Source organism: Oncorhynchus tshawytscha, linkage group LG08, assembly GCF_018296145.1.
Source record: "Oncorhynchus tshawytscha isolate Ot180627B linkage group LG08, Otsh_v2.0, whole genome shotgun sequence".
Classification (NCBI taxonomy): Eukaryota; Metazoa; Chordata; class Actinopteri; order Salmoniformes; family Salmonidae; genus Oncorhynchus; species Oncorhynchus tshawytscha.
In genome coordinates this window covers 47,363,310-47,385,805 of record NC_056436.1, presented here as the reverse complement: position 1 = coordinate 47,385,805, position 22,496 = coordinate 47,363,310, and the positions used below count along the sequence as shown (strand labels likewise).

Sequence of the window (22,496 nt, the reverse complement as noted above, 5' to 3'; positions counted from 1 at the left end):
AAAAATAATAACAAGACAATTGTGCGGTCTGGTTTGCTTAGTATAAGGAATTTTAAAGGATTTACACATTTACTTGAGATACTTAACTAGGCCTATTTTAAAACCCAAATACGTTTAGACTTTTACTCAAGTAGCATTTTACTGGGGGACTTTTACTTGAGTCACTTTCTATTAAGGTACACCACATGACCAAAAGTATGTGGACACGTGCTCGTCGAACATCTCATTCCAAAATCATGGGCATGGATTTGGTCCCCCACTTTGCTGCTATAACAGCCTCCACTCTTCTGGGAAGGTTTTCCACGAGATGTTGGAACATTGCTGTGGGGACTTGCTTCCCTTCAGTCACAAGAGCATTAGTGAGGTCGGGCACTGATGTTGGGCGATTAGGCCTGGCTTGCAGTCGGACCTAGCCCGAACCATGAAAAACTGCCCCATACCATTATTCCTCCTCTACCAAAGTTTATAGTTGGCACTATGTATTGGGGCACGTAGCATTCTCCTGGCATCCGCCAATTCCAGATTCATCCGCCGGGCTGCCAGATGGTGAAGCATGATTCATCACTCCAGAGAACGCTTTTCCGCTCCGGAGTCCAATGGCGGCGAGCTTTACGCCACTCCAGCCGACACTTGGCATTGCGCATGGTGATCTTAGGGTTGTGTGCCGCTGCTCGGCCATTGAAACCCATTTCATGAAGCTCCTGACCAATAGTTATTGTGCTGACATTGCTACCAGAGGCAGTTTGGATCTCTCACTTCAACTGAGGACAGGCGATTTTTACCTGCTATGCACTTCAGCACTCAGCGGTCCCGTTCTGTGAGCTTGTGTGCCATTTAGTGGCTGGGCGGTTGTTGCTCCTACATGTTTCCACTTCACAATAACAGCACATACAGTTGACCGGGGAAGCTCTAGGAGGGCAGAAATTGGACAAACTGACCTGTTGGAAAGGTGGCATCCTTATGACGTTGCCACGTTGAAAACCACTGAGCTCTTCAGTAAGGACATTCTACAGCCTATCTTTGTCTATGGAGATTGTATGGCCGTGTGCTCAATTTTATACACCTGTCAGGAAGTTGTGTGGCTGAAATAGCTGAATCCACTAATTTGAAGGGGAGTCCACAATAAATGTCCACATACATTTATTTATACAGTACCAGTCAAAAGTTTGGACACACCTAATCATTCAAGGGTTTTTATTTATTTTTACTATTTTCTACATTGTAGAATAATAGTAAAGACATCAAAACTATGAAATAACACATATGGAATCATGTAGTAACCAAAAAAGTTAAATAATTCAAAATATTTTTTATATTTGACATTCTTCAAAGTAGCCACACATTGCCTTGATGACAGGTTTGCACACTCTTGGCATTCGCTCAACCAGCTTCATGAGGTAGTCACCTGGAATGCATTTCAATTAACCGGTGTGCCTTGTTAAAAGTGAATTCGTAGAATTTCTTTCCTTCTTAATGCGTTTGAGCCAATCAGTTGTGTTGTGACAAGTTAGGGGTGGTATACAGAATATTGCACTATTTGGTAAAATACCAAGTCCATATTATGTCAAGAACAGCTCAAATAAGCAAAGAGAAATGACAGTCCATCATTACTTAAAAAACTTATTTGGGATCAGTGTCACGTCCACGGGATGGTTGAGCTAACGTAGGCTAATGCGATTAGCATGAGGTTGTAAGTAACAAGAACATTTCCCAGGACATAGACATATCTGAAATTGGCAGAAAGCTTAAATTCTTGTTAATCCAACTGCACTGTCCAATTTACAGTACCTATTACAGTAATAGAATCCTATTCTATTGTTTGAGGAGAGTGCACAATTGAACATGAAAAGTTATTAATAAACAAATTAGGTACATTTGGGCAGTCTTGATACAACATTTTGAACAGAAAATACAATGGTTCATTGGATCAGTCTAAAACTTTGCACATAAACTGCTGCCATCTAGTGCCAAAATCAATATTGCACCTGGGTTGGAATAATACATTATGGTCTTTCTCTTGCATTTCAAAAATTATAGTACAAAAAAATACAAAATAACGGGGTTTTTTTTCTTTGTATTCTCTTTTACCAGATCTATTGTGTATATTTTCATTTATTTAACACTTTTTTGGTTACTACATTTTTTGGTTACAACACTCCTGTTGGCTATGTGTTTAGGGTCGTTATCCTGTTGGAAGGTGAACATTCGGCCCAGTCAGAGGTCCTGAGCTATCTGGAGCAGGTTTTCATCAAGTATCTCTCTGTACTTTGCTCCCTTCATATTTCCCTCGATCCTGACTAGTCTCCCATTCTCTGCCGCTGAAAAACATCCCCACATCATGATGCTGCCACCACCATGCTTCACCATATGGATGGTTCCAGGTTTCCTACAGACGTGACGTTCGACATTCAGGCCAAAGAGTTCAATCTTGGTTTCATCAGACCAGGGAATCTTGTTTCTCATGGTCTGAGAGTCTTTTAGGTGCCTTTTGGCAAACTCCAATTGGGCTGCTATGTGGCCTTTTACTCAGGAGTGGCTTCCGTCTGGCCTCTCTACCATAAAGGCCTGATTGGTGGAGTTCTGGAGACCAAAGCCCTCACCTCCCTGACAAAGGGTTTTCTCCTCGATTGCTCAATTTGGCCTGGAGGACAGCTTTAGGAAGAGTCTTGGTGGCTCCAAACTTCTTCCATTTAAGAATAATGGAGGCGACTGTTCTTGGGGACCTTCATTGTTGCAGAAATGTTTTGGTACCATTCCCCAGATCTGTGCCTGGAAACAATCCTGAGCTCTACGGACAATTCCTTTGACCTCATGGCTTGGTTTTTGCTCTGACATGCACTGTCAACTGTGGGACCTTATACAGACAGGTGTATGCCTTTTCAAATCAATTTAATTTACCACATGTGGACTCTAATCAAGTTGTAGAAATATCTCAAAGATGATCAATGGAAACAGGATGCACCTGAGCTTATTTTTGAGTCTCAGAGCAAAGGGTCTGAATACTTATGTGAACAAGGTATTTCTGTTTTTATTTTTTATACATTTGCTAACATTTCTGAAAACCAGTTTTTGCTTTGTCATTATGGGGTATTGTGTGTAGATTAGTGATGTCATGATGATGTTAAATTGATGATGATGATGTCATCAATTTTAGAATAAGACTGTAATGTAACAAAATGTGGAAAAACTCAAGGGGTCTGAATACTTTCCAAATGCACTGTGCTATAGGAAGCCACCCTTGTGGAATGGTGCATACAGTGTACTATGGCAGTGTCATTGTCTCCTGCGCTTCCCACCAACATTTTCTCGTGTGCGTCCCACAAACGTTTGGTTTTCCGTGTCTGCATTATTTGCCAGGGAAGGGAAACATTCTGCGAATATTGAAGCATTTGTATCAACAAGGTGGCTCTGAGAATGTTGATTTCAACATAGTAGCCAACAAATGGGCTCTGTCTGGTATTATCGTGTTGCCTATGCAGTAGTTGCACGATCTGTGTGTTTAATTGTATATTTTCAAAAGCCCTACATACACACTATAGCTAAGTAACTTAGCAATATTTAATGACGTTTTACCAGCAAGATTGATCTGTTAGGATATCTCATTTTAATTGAGGAAGATGTCAAAGCAAGACTGATAGAGTGAGAGGTGAAAATGCATTATACCAGAGGCAGGTAGACTACAGGTAGGGATTAGGGATGCAGGTGAGGATGTGGATGAAGTAGGCCTAGAACAATACGTTTAATAAAATGTTTGCCCAACTTAATCATGAATGATTTGCATTATCTCAATTATTATTCTGTCACTGCATGACAATGTACAATTGGTTCTATTAGCTATTCGGGACAGATAGAAATTTACTGGGGGTGAGGGTTGTCTAGCAGTTGTTTTTTGGTAATTTGGGGAGGCTTGTGTGTTTTTTTTAGGGGGGGGGGGGTCATAGGGGAGGGTAGTGCGTTGTTTTCGTATTTTCCCTATAAACAATGGCTTGGCGTACTTTTGATATTACCCTAATAAAGTTTAGAAGCTTTTATGAAGGTTTGGTATGGTGTGGCTATTATTAAGCTTAAGCTCCTGCAGGCACGATCTCTTTGATAAGAAGGCAGTGCGCCCTGGGGCTCCAACTGAGTGACAGTTGAACTTGAGGTGAGGAAGACTGTTTCAGGCCTACCAGAGTTACTCCTATAATCTAACAATATAATGCTTGTCTTTATTACCAAATATTTGGATAAAAAATGTACGAATTACCCTCCTTCTGTAAGTCTATATCTGTGTAGCCAATAAAGAAATGCATGTCGGTGTCATAGCATGCCACCGGCATATCTCTAAGGGGTTAGGCCTAACCTTCTCTTCCTTTATATAGGGTATATATATTTATTAAAATATGAATATCATACAGTGGACTCAAACCCAGAATCTCTAGTGGCACAGCTAGCACTGCGATGCAGTGCCTTAGATCACTGCGCCACTCGGGAGACCAGAAACAACACCTTCTAATAAAATAAACAAACCCGTAACCCCTTTCCGGTAATCTAAATATTGCAATCTGTTGCATTAATTTAGTAAAAATATAAACCTGTTGTTTAACAAATGTAGAACATTCAAAAGGTTGGTGCTTTCTCATCAGTTTAATAATCAATACTTATTTCAATCTACTTCAATTGCTGGACACTGTTCCATGTAATGGAAACAGATTATAATTTTAGAAGTTCACTGGTGTTACCTAAACTACAAAACCAAGCAACAATAATCAGAAACTGTCAAATAACGTTTCTCATACCTCTACTTCAAATGTCCCATTGCCCGCTTGCTTTCAACCGCAGCTAATCTTTTTCTCAAGGCTCAATCCCTCTACTCATCATTTAACCTTGTATTAAAACCTCAGCTTTTCAAATTACTAAGGTATTGCATCATTAGAGTGCTATGAAAAAAAAACATGAATAACATTACCATTCACATACTGTCAACACTCATTAAGTTTACATCAACCCTCCTTATCAATGTCTTCGTCACTGTCACCCATCGCAAGGTTTATAAAATAAAATAAACCAAAGCATGATTATTCTCTCCTTACTAGAAGGCAATGTTTACATTGTAGTCTACCCTAACATTATTACTCTATATTTTTAATACCAATCTCTGCTGGATATTCCCTTTCTGCTTCACACTTACTAAACGGCTATTATTTTAAGATTAACCAGTAACGCGCCAAATCTATAAAATACCTCAGCCAATTCTTAATCAATCCAAATTCAAAATTCTTACTTTCCAATTGACTTACTTTCCTTTGTTACCTTCACTAATTTACATCTGTTTCCATAAACTCAGAAAGCCCTCCACAATCTCTACTATACTCTACCTCTGTCTTTCCACTACCTCTGTCTTTCCATCTAACGTTAATATACCAGGATATTTTTTATTGTATTTATAATAGTCAAAACAAACAACTTCTGTTCACAGGGAGGCCACTTTAATTACTTGTGACCCCTCCTCCCTTCCATCAATTCAATAAATCTATTTTTGAAATAAACTAAATAAAAAGTGTCTCAATGAGATTAAAACCCCCAGGGTTTTCCTGAGTTGCATTGTTCTCAAAACACCCAAATATGTTATCTCTTGTTTCGCTGGTTGAACTTTCCCATATTTTTTATTTTATTTCACTAGGCAAGTCAGTTAAGAACAAATTCTTATTTACAATGACGGCCTAGGAACACTGGGTTTACTGCCTTGTCAGGGGTAGAATGACAGAGTTTTACCTTGTCAGCTCAGGTATTCGATGTAGCAACCTTTCTGTTACTGGCCCAATGCTCTAACCACTAGGCTACCTGCCGACCTATATGATGCCTTGTGACCCTGCTCTACCAAATAGTTTACTAATGTGGCGATGTTTGGCATATGAGTTTCTTCATCTTTTTAAGGCAATAACAAATTCACTACATATTGTACTATATACTAATGCCAATTGTAAAGTTACCTAATATCCACTGTCCTTGATTCTCACAAGGATTATTCAACCCCAAAATCTGCTAAGGAGCAGCTCTATGACATCACAAAATATAATACTTTCCTTGCCTCACAAAATCAGTCAAGCACCCAAGCTAACTGGCTAAAGCTTGATAGCTACTTCCAGACATAGACTAGAGAACTGCCAAAATCTAATGATGGATTATTTTTTTCCCCATATTTGAGCCGAATTGGTAGAATCCTAAGGCAATTCCCTTTGTGTCTTTATGGCTTTTGTTACGTCCGTCGTCGGAATGAGACCAAAGCGCAGCGTGGAAAGTGTTGATGATAATTTAATACTGAAACACCAACAAAATACAAACGACCGTAACGTTCTGCAGGGCTATACAGCAACTGCGCAAAAACAAGATCCCACACACTCAGGTGGAAAACAGGCTGCCTAAGTATGATTCCCAATCAGAGACAACGATAGACAGCTGCTTCTGATTGGGAACCATACCCGGCCAACAAAGAAGTAGAAAACTAGAATGCCCACCCAAATCACACCCTGACCTAACCAAATAGAGAAATAAACAGGCTCTCTAAGGTCAGGGCGTGACAGCTTTGCTATAGTTTACCTCTTCTATGAATTTCTGTAGGGAGACTGCGGGTAGTTGCAGACACTACAACATTTGCACCACCCAACAAGGCCAGTTCTACTTGGCAGAGAAGCACAATTTCGGCAGCATCCCAGACCTCATTAACTACCACCAGCATAATGCAGCAGGTACAACTCCCCCAAATTAGGGTTGAAAAATTCCAGTAACATTAGCAGTATTCTCAAATTTAACAGAAATCCTGGTTGGAGGCTTCCAGATTTCTTTTTTTGTCCTCTCTTGATTCAGGGAATCTTCCACCAGGGATTTCTGGAAAACCAAGACATTTTGGGAAACAAATCGAAAATTTGTAACCCAACCCCAACACATCACTTCATATGCATCTGTCTGACAGTACAGGTTCATCATAATGTGCCTTCAGAAAGTATTCATACCCCTTGATTTATTCCACATTTGCTTTGTTACAGCCTGAATTCAATATGGATTAAATCATTTTTTTCTTCTCACCCATCTACACACAATACCTCATAATGACACGTTTTTTATGACACGTCTGGGTTAGGGGAGGATTTGGCTGGCCGGGATTTCCTTGTCCCATTTCACTCTAGCAACTCCTTGTGGCGGGCTGGGAATCTGCAAGCTGACTCTGGTTGCTAGCTGGACGGTGTTTCCTCCAACACACTGGTGCGGCTGGCTTCCGGGATAAGCAAGTAGTGTCTCAAGAAGCAGTGCGGCTTAGCAGGGTCGTGTTCCGGAGTGCGCATGGCTCTCGACCTTCGCCTCTCCTGAGTCCGTACGGGAGTTGCAGCTGTGGGACAAGACAGTAACTACCAATTAGCTATCACAAAATTGATCCTTGCTAGACAACCATTTTCAGGTCTTGCTATATATTTTCAAGTAGATTTAAGTCAACACTTGAACTTGACCACTCAGGAACATTAACTCTTCTTGGTAAGCAAACTTCAGTGTAGACTTGACCTTGTGTTTTAGGTTATTGTCCTGCTGATGGTGGAAAGCAGGCTGAACCAGGTTTTCGTCTAGAATTTTGCCTGTGCTTAGCTACATTCAGTTTCATTTTTTTATCCTGAAAAACTCCCCAGTCCTTGACGATTACAAGCATACCCATAACACTGCTAAGCTTGAAAATATGGAGGGTGGTACTCAGTCATGTGTTGTATTGGATTTTCCCCAAACATAACACTTAATATTCAGGACAAAAAGAGAATTGCTTTGTCACATTTTTTGCAGTATTACTTTAGTGTCTTGTTGCAAACAGGATGCATGTTTTGGAATATTTTTATTCTGTACAGGCTTCTTTCTTTTCACTCTGTCAATTAGGATAGTATTGTGGAGTAACTACAATGTTGTTGATCCATCCTCAGTTTTCTCCTGTAACTATTTTAAAGTCACCATTGGCCTTGTGGTGAAATCCCTGAGCGCTTTCCTTCCTTTTTTTTAACTTAAAAATTGGTGTATTGATGTATTGATGTGTATTGATAAACCATCCAAAGTGTAATGAATAACTTCACCATGGTCAAAGGGATATTCAATGTCTGCTTTTTTATTTTTACCCATCTACCAATAAGTGCCCTTCATTGCGAGGCATTGGAAAAGCTCCCTGGTCTTTGTGGTGGAATCTTGAAATTCACTGCTCGACTGAGGGACCTTACAGATAATTGTATGTGTGGGGTACAAAGATGAGGTAGTAATTCAAAAATCATGTTAAACACTATTATGCAACTTATGTGACTTGTTAAGCAAATATTTACTCCTGAACTTTCAGCTTTTCATTTGTAATTCATTTGTAAGCAAATTTAAAAACATAATTTCACTTTGACATTATGGGGTATTGTGGTTTAAGGCCAGTGACCCCCCAAAAAAAAAATCAAAATGTAACAATTTTTTAATTCAGGCTATAACACAACAAAATGTGGAAAAAGTGAAGGGGTGTGAATACTTTCTGAAGGCACTATATTGTCCATCATCTCCCATTCCAGGTATGGTCAGCAGGCTGAAATATATTGTGTCAAGTAGTGCACAAAATGCCCCTTCCACAGCAATGTTTGGGTATGGTGAGTGTGTCCTTTAAATACATTCCTATTGAGAGAGTATTGTCTTTATAGCCTGGTGGCACTGTTTGTGTTTTGGCAGGCCGACGATGTGGAACTGTACAACAATAAAATAGTTGTTTATGGCACATACAGTGTGGGACCAGAATAGTGCTATAACAGAAACAGTTATGACTGATTTTAAGAACGCTTAGCTGTAGCAACTAGCTTGATTGTTAACATGAGTAAACATTGTGTTCCTTCAATTTGTTGTTTTGTCCTTCAGGGATATGGGAAATTGACCCACGCCACCTCACCTTCATCAAGGAGCTGGGCAACAGGCAGTTTGGAGTGGTGAAGTATGGGAAGTGGCAGGGCCAACATGACGTGGCCATCAAGATGATCAAGGAGGGCTCCATAACAGAAGACGACTTCATAGAGGAGGCCAAAGTCATGATGTAAGCACAGCTCTCTCTATCTCACAAGGATGCAGTCAGTGGACTATAGGGTCAAATGTAGTGAATGAGTGCCCATTTCCAAATTAACCCCTAGCTCCTACAACCGTACCTGCTACAACCAAGGCACTTAAGTTGATCCGAAAGGACTGGAAATATACATTCAGAGCCTTAGATAGAAATATATCCAGAGGTACAGTATACTGTATATATGGTAACAGCTCCACCTTGTCCTCTGCCAAAATTCTCACCATATAGGGCAACAGTGTTGTTCAATTTAACCCACATAGCCCTCAACACATGTTCAATCTCATCTCTTTTTGCTTGAACCAGGAAGCTCCGCCACGAGAACTTGGTTCAGCTGTATGGTGTGTGCACCATACAAAGGCCCATCTACATTGTCACAGAGTTCCTCTCCAATGGCTGCCTGGTCAGCTACCTGCGAGAAGCAGCACACATCCCTGGAAATGTGTAAGGACGTCACAGAGGGCATTGCCTACCTGGAGGCTCAGCAGTACATCCACAGAGACCTGGTAAGAGATGTACTTATAAGATATGAGTCAAATAGCTTAGGTTTTGCACTTTGCACTTTTGGGGGCTATTCCACTGACTCTGTTGATTTCAAACTAAATCAAGCGCAGCTTGAGAGATTTGAAAGACTCAGCAGGTTTGATACTGATTTGGTACTGTAGGCTACTGTCCTATACTACACTATACGATACTGACCTCAAATAACAAATACTGTGTTCTTCTCAGGCTGCCAGAAACTGCTTGGTAGATACCAATGGGACCATTAAAGTCAATGACTTTTGACTGTCAAGGTAAAGACTGAATGTTGTGCTTGATTCTGGCAGCTTTTACAAATAATCACACACTGCAGAAATACCTGACAAATAAATAAAATCTACAGTTGATTCTTACAGCAATATTATGTAATTAGAGCTACTTCTATGACAAATTGACAACTCTCCCAGTTATTTCAGGTATGTCCTGGATGACGAGTACACCAGCTCTGCAGACTCCAAGTTCCCTGTGCGCTGGTCACCTCCTGAGGTCCTGCTCTACTGTAAATTCAGCAGCAAGTCAGACATCTGGGCTTATGGTTAGTAAAGGCCGCCAGGTCCCAGATCTGTAACCAGATTATAACACCAATGAACATAGGAGTTGGCTAGAGCAGACAGATCTGGGAACAGGCTACACCTATCCAGCCTTTATTCACAAACTATTTTATTCCGATGATGATAATTTAATACATATTGACAAGGTTAACTTGCTCTCCATAGGGGTCTTAATGTGGGAGGTCTACACCTTGGGAAAACTGCCCTACGAATGGTTAAACAACAATGAGATAGTGGATAAGGTTTCAAGAGGCCATCGCCTCTATCACCCCCATATGGCCAATGACAGAGTCTTCACCATCCTGACCAGCTGTTGGCTGGATGTATGTACAGTATACAGAATAATGCCTGGTCCCAGATCTGTGTATTCTGTCTTTCCAACTTTTATGGTCATTGTCAAGCCAAACAGCACCGTTCTGGGATAAGGCTAGCTAAGTGGGGGTCAAAGATAATGGTCAGAGAAATGGACATACATGTCAGCTTGACAACTTGTAATCTAATTGTTTGCCCCACCCTCATGTATTGTATCTCCTCTTGCGTTGACTGGCAGAAGGCGGACGAGAGACCCAGGAGCTGTCGGTGACTGTTCAGGACTTGCTCTACGAGCTCCAGTAGATCCAACCACCATATTCTGATTGAAACACAGTTCACAGACTCACCCCTCTGGCAGATACACTTCCTCATCCAGAAAAGACTGAGTCTTCATCAACTCAGGGCCTAATCCATTCTGGACATCATCCATTGGAGAAGTAGATGAAACTTAAACTTAAAGAATTCCTGTGAGAGAGCTGAGAGATGCGTTATGGTTGAACATGGGACTCTTATGACAAACTCCAGTAGTTAAATAAAATCTTATTTGAGGAATGTAACTGTTGGTAATTGAGAACATGCTAGATATGAAATGTTTTTCCTTATTTATTTATTATGTTTTCCTTTATTACTATCATTGGTAAATTGCTTTCAATTAAATATATTATATAGTCCTATCTATTTCTGTAAGATTTCATATTTATTTACTGTCTATGCACTGAAATGTATGCTAAGTAGAAATACATTTTATCAACTGAAAATGTAGTTATGTGGTTTTATAAAACTATTGAGAAAGAACAGTAGCCTACCTTGCATTGTCTGAGCCTCTATCTCAGAGAAACATTTTGCACATGACATTAAGGATAGTCAGAAAGGGAGACTCAGTATCTCTGAGAGGAAGTTGATCAAATGTATTTATCACGTCATTTTTGTTGGACCCAAATCCAATGAAATGTACAGTTATTAGGGGCGCACTTTCTGATTGGTCGAGCTCTCTTCCGTTTCCTGTGATGCGCCTAGCCTATCCACACACGTGAAGGTCTGTGAATATCTCTGTTCAATTTATAAGCGATTTCTGCATGAACATGGAGAACCAAGGAGCAACAGCAGACCCTCAACTTCAGCAATTCATCGAAATCGAGTCCCAAAAACAAAGGTTTCAGCAGTTGGTTCATCAGATGACTGAAGTGTGTTGGGTAAGAAACGTTTCCGCAATGATATCTAGCAAGATAGCTAGCTACTTGAACATCAATTGAATGAATGCATAGACAGTTAGCCAATAGTACAATGGGCATGTAGACTCCTTAATTGTACTAGCTAGTTTGTGTTTAGTAGTTAGCTAGTTGGTAATGCCGGTTAGTTACAGCATCCTCTGGACGTCCCAACTCTGACGTCACCCCATTAAAGTTGAAATATCAATCGGTTGGGTAGGGACGCACCAAGGATTCCAGAACATTTAAACACCTTTTTTTTAATGGTTAGTGTTAAGTTATTCATGCCTGATGCAATGTCCTCCACTCCATGCAATGACGTGATCCAACCAATGATTGAACACCTGTCTCCTCTGGTTCTCCACAGGAGAAATGCATGGACAAACCTGGGCCAAAGCTGGATTCCCGGACAGAGATCTGCTTTGTGAACTGTGTAGAGCGCTTCATTGACACTAGCCAATTCATCCTGAACAGACTGGAGCAGACACAGAGGAGTAAGGTCTCCTTCTCAGAATCCATGTCTGAATAGTCTAGCAACAACCTCCTCGACTGGATGGACTGACAATCAAGATGTGGCTTACAGCAATACCAGCTTTCTATATGGTGCAATGAGAACACTGTCCAAAAACCAGGGTGGGGAAGAAACATGACGTTTTGAGAAAAGTTCCTTAGTTTTGCACCTTGCATCATGTCACCGAGACAAATAAAGAGTCTTGGCCAATTTCTCTCACCTAGCAAGACACAAGATTAATGCCACGTTCACGTGCTAGTCAGACCTAGGAAACTCACATTTACGACACGCTAACTGGTTGTATTAATACATGTTCTGCGTTCAACAAATTAGCAAGTTGTACACTTCCGAGTTTCCGGCTATTATTTGGTTGATAGCAAATATCTTCGTATTGTTTTTCTGAAACTGTTGTAAATTGAATGAAAGAGCCTGTCGCATGTTGATCATATCATGATAACTGAGATGGGAGATCTTTCATTCGTCTGATTTGATAAAAATCTTGACCAGCTGTTGAGGTTGTGTCCTGGGGCATTGAAGAGAAGGGCCAAATAAATGGGACAGTCAATTTAGCCACCGCCTCGGAAAGCCACTGGAACTCACTGCATTCAGTATCAAGTCAGAGTACGAACAATGTCTTCTTGGGAAAAGGGCATAATCTATAGCAGAAACAAGTGTTCCATTGTATATTTGCAATAAACAAATATATTGCCTACTTTGTCATCGTTGGCCATGACTTGAATACAATGTGGTCCCAGTATTAGGGTATTGCTGCGTAACATTTTGAAGATAATTGTTTATTCACATACTCAACTAAAGAATCAGCAGTATTTTACAAATAAATTAAGAATTACAATAGTGTGGCACATGCGGTAGGAATGCATTTCAAAAGTGTTAGTCTAGGAAAGAGCCTCAGTTAATACTGATTCATATCCATGATCAGTGAAATAATACAATTGAGGTATTACAGTAACTTGTTAGTCAGATTTTGTTCAATCTTCACACAACCAGTAACTTCTTGTACGAAACACAGATTTAACTGCCTACACTAAGGTAGAAGCTGCATTGCCTTGATTCACTGTAGGTCTTGTGGCATTTTTAAAGACATTAAAATCCAGGAATGAGACCAATAGGCCTATCAATAAGTCAGTGAAAAACAGAAGGCAGTTCGGTAAACTATTTGATCTCAAAACTAATATCAATAGATTCAATTTGATCACACTCCGTGACTTCATATTTTAAAGTGTGTACCTTTAACTCATTCATAGCACTACATACAGTTGAAGTCGGAAGTTTACATACACCTTCGACAAATACATTTAAATTCAGTTTCACGATTCCTGACATTTAATCCTAGTAAAAATTCCCTGTCTTAGGTCAGTTAGAATCACCACTTTATTTTAAGAATGTGAAATGTCAGAATAATAAGTGATTTATTTCAGCTTTAATTTCTTTCATCACATTCCCAGTGGGTCAGAAGTTTACATACACTCAATTAGTATTTGGTAGCATTGCCTTTAAATTGTTGAACTTGGGTCAAACATTTTGGGTTGCCTTCCACAAACTTCCCACAATAAGTTGGGTAAATTTTGGCCCATTCCTCCTCATAGAGCTGGTGTAACTGAGTCACGTTTGTAGGCCTCCTTACACGCACAACTTTTCTATAGGATTGATGTCAGGGCTTTGTGATGGCCACTCCAATACCTTGACTTTGTTGTTCTTAAGCCATTTTGTCACAACTTTGTAAGTATGCTTGGGGTCGTTGTCCATTTGGAAGACCCAATTGCGACCAATCTTTCACTTCCTGACTGATGTCTTGAGATGTTGCTTCAATATATCCACATAATTTCCCCCCTCGTGATGCCATCTATTTTGTGAAGTGCACCAGTCTCTCCTGCAGCAAAGCACCCCCACAACATGATGCTGCCACCCCTGTGCTTCACGGTTGGGATGGTGTTCTTCGGGCTTGCAAGCCTCCCCCTTTTTCCCTCCAAACATAATGATGGTCATAATGGCCAAGCAGTTCTATTTTTGTTTCATCAGACCAGAGGACATTTCTCCAAAAAGTATGATATTTGTCCCCATGTGCAGTTAAAAACCTAGTCTGGCTTTTGAATGGTGGTTTTGGAGCAGTGGCTTCTTCCTTGCTGAGCTTCTTCCTTGCTGAGCGGCCTTTCAGGTTGTCGATATAGGACTTGTTTTTGTGTGGATATAGATACTTTTGTACCTGTTTCCACCAGCATCTTCACAAGGTCCTTTGCTGTTGTTCTGGGATTGATTTACACTTTTCGCAACAAAGTACGTTCTTCTCTAGGAGACAGAATGCGTCTCCTTCCTGAGCGGTATGACGGCTGCATGGTCCCATGGTGTTTATAGTTGCGTAGTATTGTTTGTACAGATGAACGTGGTACCTTCAGGCGTTTGGAAATTGCTTCCAAGGATGAACCAGACTTGAGGTCTACAATTTGTTTTCTGAGGTTTTGGCTGATTTTTTAGATTTTCCCATGATGTCAAGCAAAGAGGCACTGAGTTTGATGGTAGACCTTGAAATGTATCCACAGGTACACCTCCAATTGACTCAAATTATGTCAATTAGCCTATCAGAATCTTCTAAAGCCATGACATCATTTTCTGGAATTTTCAAAGCTGTTTAAAGGCACAGTCAACTTAGTGTATGTAAACTCTGATCCACTGGAATTGTGACACAGTGAATTATAAGTGAAATAATCTGTAAACAATTGTTGGAAAAATCACTTGTGTCATGCACTAAGTAGATGTCCTAACCGACTTGCCAAAACTATAGTTAACAAGAAATTTGTGGAGTGGTTGAAAAACGAGTTTTAATGACTCCAACCTAAGTGCATGTAAACTTCCGACTTCAACTGTACATAAACCAGTTTTGTATACTTTAGAAACAACATCTAGAGATAAACGGGAGACCTGTTGAGTGGTTTAGGCGTACCCTTAAGTAAAAATTAAATGCTATTGGACTTTGCTAATTGCTCAACGTGTCCATCTTTGTCATTATAGAAATCCAGAGTGCTGACTAGATTACAGTTCATGACCATTCTAGCAAGGCAAACTATCCTTCCAGTGGTTATTGCATTATAAGATTTAACTCAATACAGATTTAGTGAACATACTTTTCACTTCTCCAGGCAGGTGTTTAAATATCAAATAAACAGAAATGTAAAGCTTGGCAATGGGCAATTGGTCTCTGAACATTTAGCCTTTGTCTAAGCAGGGTTGAGGTCAATTCAGTTTAATTCAGGAAATTAAATTAATGAATTGAAATTGCCTATTGTTTTCTGAGAGCATTTTTCGAGTCATGAATTGAGCTTCAATCATACTGAATTGACCCCAACCCAGGTGTTAAGTGGTGACAAAGCCATTGTTCCTCCACATGGAGCACTCTGGAGAATACCCGCCCTTTGAGCTCCTCTCTTTGGGCAGGGCCACGTAAGGCTGCTGGCAGATCACCAGGCAGATGAGTAGACACCAAAACAGGGGTTCCTTTAGGACAGTGGTGCCGGTGAATTGCTTGATGACAATGCACAACAGACACAATGAATCCTGGGAGAGACCACAGTCGGAACGCTTGAATGAGTACATTCTGGGAGCATGATGCAATAGTTTATATTCTTGCATTTTTACATATTAACAAGCCAATTATTTTATGGATCAGTGGCTCTTAACCGATGCTGAGTGATTTAGCATAGGTCACTATGAGACATTGATATGACTGATGTAACATGTTTCTCAAATTATAATCTTAGTTCATAGCAGGCTGCTCCAAAAAGATTGTCAGCGTTATCAAGGAGATAGGCCTAAAGAAGGCGCCGTACATATTTACTAATCGTAATAAAATAAAATAAAAATGGATTTGTCACGAGCGGCGAACACAACGGTTGTAGACTTTACAGTGAAATGCATGTTTACAAGCCCTTCCCAATGCAGAGTCGAAAGAATGGCCCTAAATAACAAAGTCGGGATGGAACTCGTAAGATGTCGCCCTTCTCCGTCGTCGCCATCTTACACAATGAGTAGGGTTGGGAATTGCCAGGGACCTCACAATATGATATTATGACGATACTTAGTGCCTTCAGAAAGTATTAATACCTCCTGACTTATTCCACATTTTGTTGCATTACAGCTTGAATTCAAAATGGATTAAAATGATTTTTTGGCTCACCCATCTACACACATTACTCCATTTAAAGAAGGTGAAAACATGTTTAGACATTTTATCAAATGTATTGAAAATTAAATTGAGAAATATATAATTTACAAAAGTATTCACACCCCGTTTCTATGACACTACAAATTGAACTCAGGTGCATCCAATTTCCTTTGATAATCCTTGAGATGTCACTACATCTTTGAGTCCACCTGTGGCCAATTCAATTGTTTGGACGATTTAGAAAGAAACACACCCATCTCCATATAAGGTCCCACAGTTAACAGTGCATGTCAGTGCGGAAACTCTGGCAAGAAACTGTAGGTCTCAGAGATAGAATTGTGATGAGGCACAGATCTGGGCAAGGGTATAAAACAATTTCTAGAGTGTTGAAAGTTTCCAAAAGCACAGTGGTCTCCATTATTGGGATTTGAAAAAATATTGAACTACCCAGACTTTGTCAAGAGCTGGCCGTCTGGCAAGAAAGACCTTGGTCAGGGAGGTAACCAAGAACCCAATGACCACTCTGACAGAACTACAGAGTTCATTGGCTGAGATGGGAGAACCTGCCAGAAGGACAACAGTCTCTACAGCAGTTCACCAATCTGGGGCTTTATGGGAGAATGGTCAGACGGAAAAGGCACATGACAGCGAGCCTGGAGTTTGCAAAAATACACATGAAAGACTCAGGTAAAAGAGGTAAAAGAGCTTGTGGTCTTATGACACACATTTTACTCTTTGGCCTGAATGCAAAGCACTATATCTGGAGAAAACCAGGCACAGCCTATTATCTGTCTAATGCCGTTCTTACCGTGAAGCATGGTGGTGGCACCATCATGCTATGGGGATGCTTTTCAGTGGCAGGGACTGGGAGGGAACAATGAATGGTGCCAAATACAGGCAAATCCTTGATGAGAACCTGCTTTAGAGTGCAAACAACCTTAGACTGGGGGGCGAAGATTTATGTTCCAACAGGACACTGTCCCCCAGCTTACAGCCAAAGCAACGGTGGAATTGCTTCAGAATAAGAATGTGAAAGTCCTTAAGTGGCCCAGGCAATAAAGAGACTTGAATCCCATTGAAAGTCTGTGGAAAGACTTGAAATTGCTGTTCACTGCCGCTCCCCATCTAACCAAACAGTGCTTGAGAAAATATGCATGGAAGAATGGGGAAAAACAAGCAATGGACATTAGACCGGAGGAAATCTGTCCTTTGGTCTGATGAGTCCAAATTTGAGATTTTTGGTTCCAACCGCCGTGTCTTTGTGAGACGCAGAGTAGGTAAACGGATGATCTCTGCATGTGTGGTTCCCAGGAAGGGAGGAGCAAAATGGAGTCATGATCAGATTTGCCGAAAGGAGGGCAGATGAGGGCCATGAAGACATTTAATTTTTTTTTTACTGTAGCAGTGGTCCAAGGTTTTTCCAGCGCGAGTACTACAATCAATGTGTTGGTAGAACTTCGGTAGCGTTTTCCTCAAATTTGCTTTGTTAATATCCGCAGCTACAATAAATGCGGCCTCGGGATATGTGGTTTCCAGTTTGCATAAAGTCCAGTGTAGTTCTTTGAAGGCCATCATCGTATCAGCTAGAGGGGGAATATACATGGCTGTGACTATAACCGAAGAGAATTCTCTTGGGAAGTAATACGGTCAGCATTTGATTGTGAGGTATTCTAGGTTGGGTGAACAAAAGGACTTCAGTTTTTGTATGTTATCACAATGTTATTACACCATGAGTACTTAATCATGAAACATACACTGCTCTTTTCTTCTTCCCAGAGAGTTCTTTATTCCTGTCTGCACGATGTACTAAGAACCCAGCAGGCTGTATGGACGGGGACAGTATATCCGAGAGAGCCATGTTTCGATTTAACAGAGTATGTTACAATCCCTGATCCCTGGAAGGAGATCCTCGGCTTGAGCTTGTCTACTTTATTATCCAGAGACTGAACATTAGCGAGTAATATACTCGGAAATGGTGGATGGTGTGTCCACTCCGAATACCTCTTCTCCGCCGACTGTGTTTTGGAGCAGCCTCTGGAATAAGTTCAATTGCCCTGGTGGGTACGAACAAAGGATCCAATTTGGGAAAGTTGTATTCCTGGTCGTAATGCTTGTGAGTTACCATCACTCTGATATCCAAAAGTTATTTCCGGCTGTACGTAATAACCCCCCCAAAATTCTGTGCTAATAATGTAAGAAATAACACACACATAAACAAAATACTGCAAAGTTGCTTAGGAGCTAGAAGCAGAGCTTACATATCTGTCTGCATCATATTTCTACAGACCATGCATGTGCACTCTCATTGGACAGTGGGAGGGAAGAAAATGTCACAAACCTTGGGGAACGTGGTGGAGTGGACCCCCTGGAGAGGTCTCAGCGGTTCACCACAGACAGAATTAGGAACTTCTTCCTGCACCAGGGGTCCCGGACACAGACTGTGACTATGACAATAAAGTGGACAAACTGCTCAACACTGAGCTGACATATTCTCTGGGTGGCCTTTTAAACCACTGCACTTCCCCATCACTCAACCAAACTCAGGTCTACCCCCATTTCTGCACTGACTCCTTCCCCAGTCAACGGACCGAAGAACACGAGGGGAGGGCTACGGATGAAGACTATCACATGCTGGAAGCTGTACATTCAATACCAGCTGTGGTGGAATAGCTCTACGAGAGAGTGCACTTATACAAAGCTCTGGAGGCCATTAACGGGTGTGTGAGGCAGACCAACGGCTGGACACCATCCTCAGCGTGTCTCTAGAGTATCTGAGGATATATGGGACACTCCTCCAGCCCATAGTACCAGAGATGGCAGATAAGCTTCTGTCCAGGCTGGAGGTGAAGGCAGAGGAGAAGAGCTGCTCTGGACTTCCTGGTAAAGTATAAGGGAAAAAACTACCTCGTTGAGGGCAGAGCACTGGGTCCTGACATTGGAGTACTGTTTAATAATCTGGAGTGGCCAAATGCAAAGAAAGGGAAAGCTAAGAAAGACGCTAAAGTGAAATCGTAAACATGAACATTCTATTTGATACGAGTGGAAATAAATTAGATTGAATGTCACTTGTGTACTGCATTATTTTTCCTGAATGTTTGAGCTTGCTTGACTGCTGCTCATGTTTACAATTGATAATTGTTTTATCCTGTCACCACCCCCCTTCTGCTGACAACTTTATTATTGTTCTTTATTTTATCATGTTGAACAATTTACAGTTATAATTTGCATTACAATATTATGCCACCACCACCACCTCCCATAGCCTCGTAATTACCAGACTGACGTCCATGCAGCGTCAGGCTGCTCATGGGATCAGGCAGCTCACGAGGCTACTGTTCCACCTCCTCGGAGGATAATTCAATTATTGTTCTTATTGTTCTTTATTTTATCAAGGCTAGGATTCAATCAAAGGTGCGTTAATCATGAACCCAGATCTTCCAGCCTGTAGGCAGACCTGCTAACCATCCCCTCAGTTCAGGAGAGTGTGTACTTACACTTTTCTACAAACTCGGAAAATAGCAAGTCCCTCATGTGTGCAAACCTCTCCAATGGCCCAAAGGGACGTTGCCATTAATGTAACAATTATAGCAAACTGTGACAGTGCAACCGTCCATGCGGATCTCGAATGCGGCTTATGCCTTTGATTTATTCCTAGCCCAAGTTACAATATAGTTTAAATTGATTTAGATTATTATTTATGTATTGTTTTGTAGACTACTTTATCATACATGATTTATGTATGTAATCGCCTCACATACTTACCTGAATTTGATACCGATGAACCGTGGTTCTAAATGAATTGATGTTTTGGTTTGTTTTTTAAGATAAATTAAAATGGTTCTACTCACTTTTTGTTGTCCTTTTCACTAATTTCCACAATCAGTGAATCCCTCTTTTCAACCAGTTTGCTGTAATACTCTCTCCTGATTTCACGGGCCTCATCCCTGCTCTAATTAGAATCCACAACAGATTTGTAAAACTACTCCAGAGACATGGTAGAGGCAAGAACATCCAAATCATATTCACTCTAGCTGTCAACACCGCTGTTAGTGAAGATCACAGGCTCATTAATATTATTTATATAAATGTTTTTGTACTTTACCCCTTTTTTGTGGTATCCAATTGGTAGTTACAGTCTTGTCCCATTGCTGCAACTCCCGTACGGACTCGGGAGAGATGAAGGTTGAGAGCCATGCGTCCTCCAAAACACAACCTTGCCAAGCCGCACTGCTTCTTGACACACCGCTTGCATAACCCGGAAGCCAGCCCCACTAATGTGCCGGAGGAAACACTGTTAGCTGGAGACCAACGTCAACATTCATGCGCCCGGCCCCCCACATGGAGCCGCTAGAGTGCGATGGGACAAGGACATCCCGGCCGGCCAAACCCTCCCCTAACCTAGACGATGCTGGGGAAATTGTGTGCCACCTCATTGGCCTCCCGGTCACGGGCGGCTGCGACACAGCCTGGGATTGAACCCGGGTCTGTAGTGACATCTCAATTACTGCGATGCAGTGCCTTAGACCGTTGCACCACTTGGGATGCCCTCACAGGCTCAAAGAACAATGTTTGTTCTTTATTTTTATTACCAAGTTGAAAACCATGTTTATAATGACATTTTGTATAACTATTTTATGCCCAGCCACTACCGCCCCCACTTCAGAGGACCTTTATTATTTATTTATTTGATTATATTGAAATAAAATGCCAAACCTTTTAGTTACAAATGTTCAGGGGTAAGTTACCTTTAAGAATCAAGTGCAGTGTGCTTGTTGAAAATAGACATTTGATTGAATCCTGGCTCAAATTACAATAGTTTAAATTATTATTACTCATGTATTACTTTTTCACGTTCTATGACATCTCCACTTTCCAAGAATGTAGGACTTCCCAGGTATGGTTTGTTACACTATTCCCTCTGTTAGGGAGAGTGTGTCCACACGCTTCACTATAGCAAGTCCCTCACATGAGCACACCTCTCCAATGGCCCCCAAGGGATCATCCCACTGTTGCCACAAATGTAGCGATTTTAGTGAATGGCATCAGTGCAACAATTCTTGCTGATCTCGAACTCTGATTTCTCAGCCAGTAGGCAGATCTGCTAAGGGACAGTTCGAAATGTACTGGGGTGGGGGGTTGGTCCAAAGTATGGGAGGGTCACTTACCTCTTTTTTTTTGCTTTGGGGAGGGTTGTGTGGTTTTTCCCTGGTTTACAATTGCCTTATTGCAGGTTTTCTATATCATTTCTTCCATCCTCACAAATTTCCTCATCTGCTTGCATGCGCTTCCCCTATCTCATCATTTAGCTACTTGATTTAGAATTTTAGGCCCACTTTAGGTATCAGAAAGAAAAAAATCATAATAATTTGATGAAACATTGAATTTGCTGCTATTAGCCCATAGAAACAGATTAATTCACAGAAAAACAGATCAAAAAATGTATCAAAAAGGAAGTGTGTTTTAATGTGTCTGTCCTATATCTGAGAGACATTAGAAAGATCAGGAAATGTAGTTTATTTTTTACCCATATTTAACCCATTTTTTTTGCACTAAACTACTTTCATATATATTGCCATTCATTTGTTTAACTGGTACCTGCTACCTTTATACGGGCCATCTTCTCGTGTTTGTGAGACTCTCACCTTTCCATAGAGGGGTCATATTAGCCAAAACCACTTATTCCTATAATTTACAGTGTTAAATAACACTAATATATGAGAAAAGAAATGTGTTTCCTTTTCCATATGTTTCCTTTTGTCTTTATAATGAGGTTGATAGCAACGTATGAAAATTATTGTGGAAATCTGTTGCAGCTCAAGTCAACTACAAAACACACAATGCAATGCTCTCTCTAAGGGTTAAGCATACTTAGCTACACACAATAATACAAATTCAATATCAGAATGTGAAGTAGCTAGTTAGCTGGCAAACTGAAGTTATCGCCTACGATCATTACCTTACTTACTGTTTTGGTCAGAACTTGAAGCAAAAGCTACCTAAGCATGAGCAAGGTTGCAACTTACAAACCAGTCTTTCGTGCTTCTCAACCATATTGCTGTCCAATGAAATCGTCTGTGTCATCATAAAGATGTTAAGATGGGCCGTGGGT

The 22,496-nt window shown here is 40.8% G+C and overlaps 1 protein-coding gene and 1 pseudogene across 1 annotated transcript; both read left to right on the top strand.

Moving 5' to 3' along the window:
• The first annotated feature begins 6,448 nt into the window (after positions 1-6,448).
• On the top strand, positions 6,449-10,794 carry LOC112257106 (annotated as a pseudogene).
• A 683-nt stretch (positions 10,795-11,477) lies between these two features.
• Positions 11,478-12,922, top strand: LOC112257108 (mitochondrial import inner membrane translocase subunit Tim8 A). Its single transcript, XM_024430674.2, has 2 exons — positions 11,478-11,684; positions 12,067-12,922. Exons 1-2 carry the CDS (start codon positions 11,568-11,570, stop codon positions 12,226-12,228), a joined length of 279 nt encoding a protein of 92 aa, XP_024286442.1. The 5' UTR covers positions 11,478-11,567; the 3' UTR covers positions 12,229-12,922.
• The last annotated feature ends 9,574 nt before the right edge of the window (positions 12,923-22,496 follow it).

Bases quoted from the DNA above. Each gene is read 5' to 3' on its own strand.
- LOC112257108 (XM_024430674.2), top strand. From the start codon at position 11,568: ATGAACATGGAGAACCAAGGAGCAACAGCAGACCCTCAACTTCAGCAA. The intron at 11,685-12,066 runs GTAAGAAACGTT...GGTTCTCCACAG, and splicing joins AGATGACTGAAGTGTGTTGG to GAGAAATGCATGGACAAACC.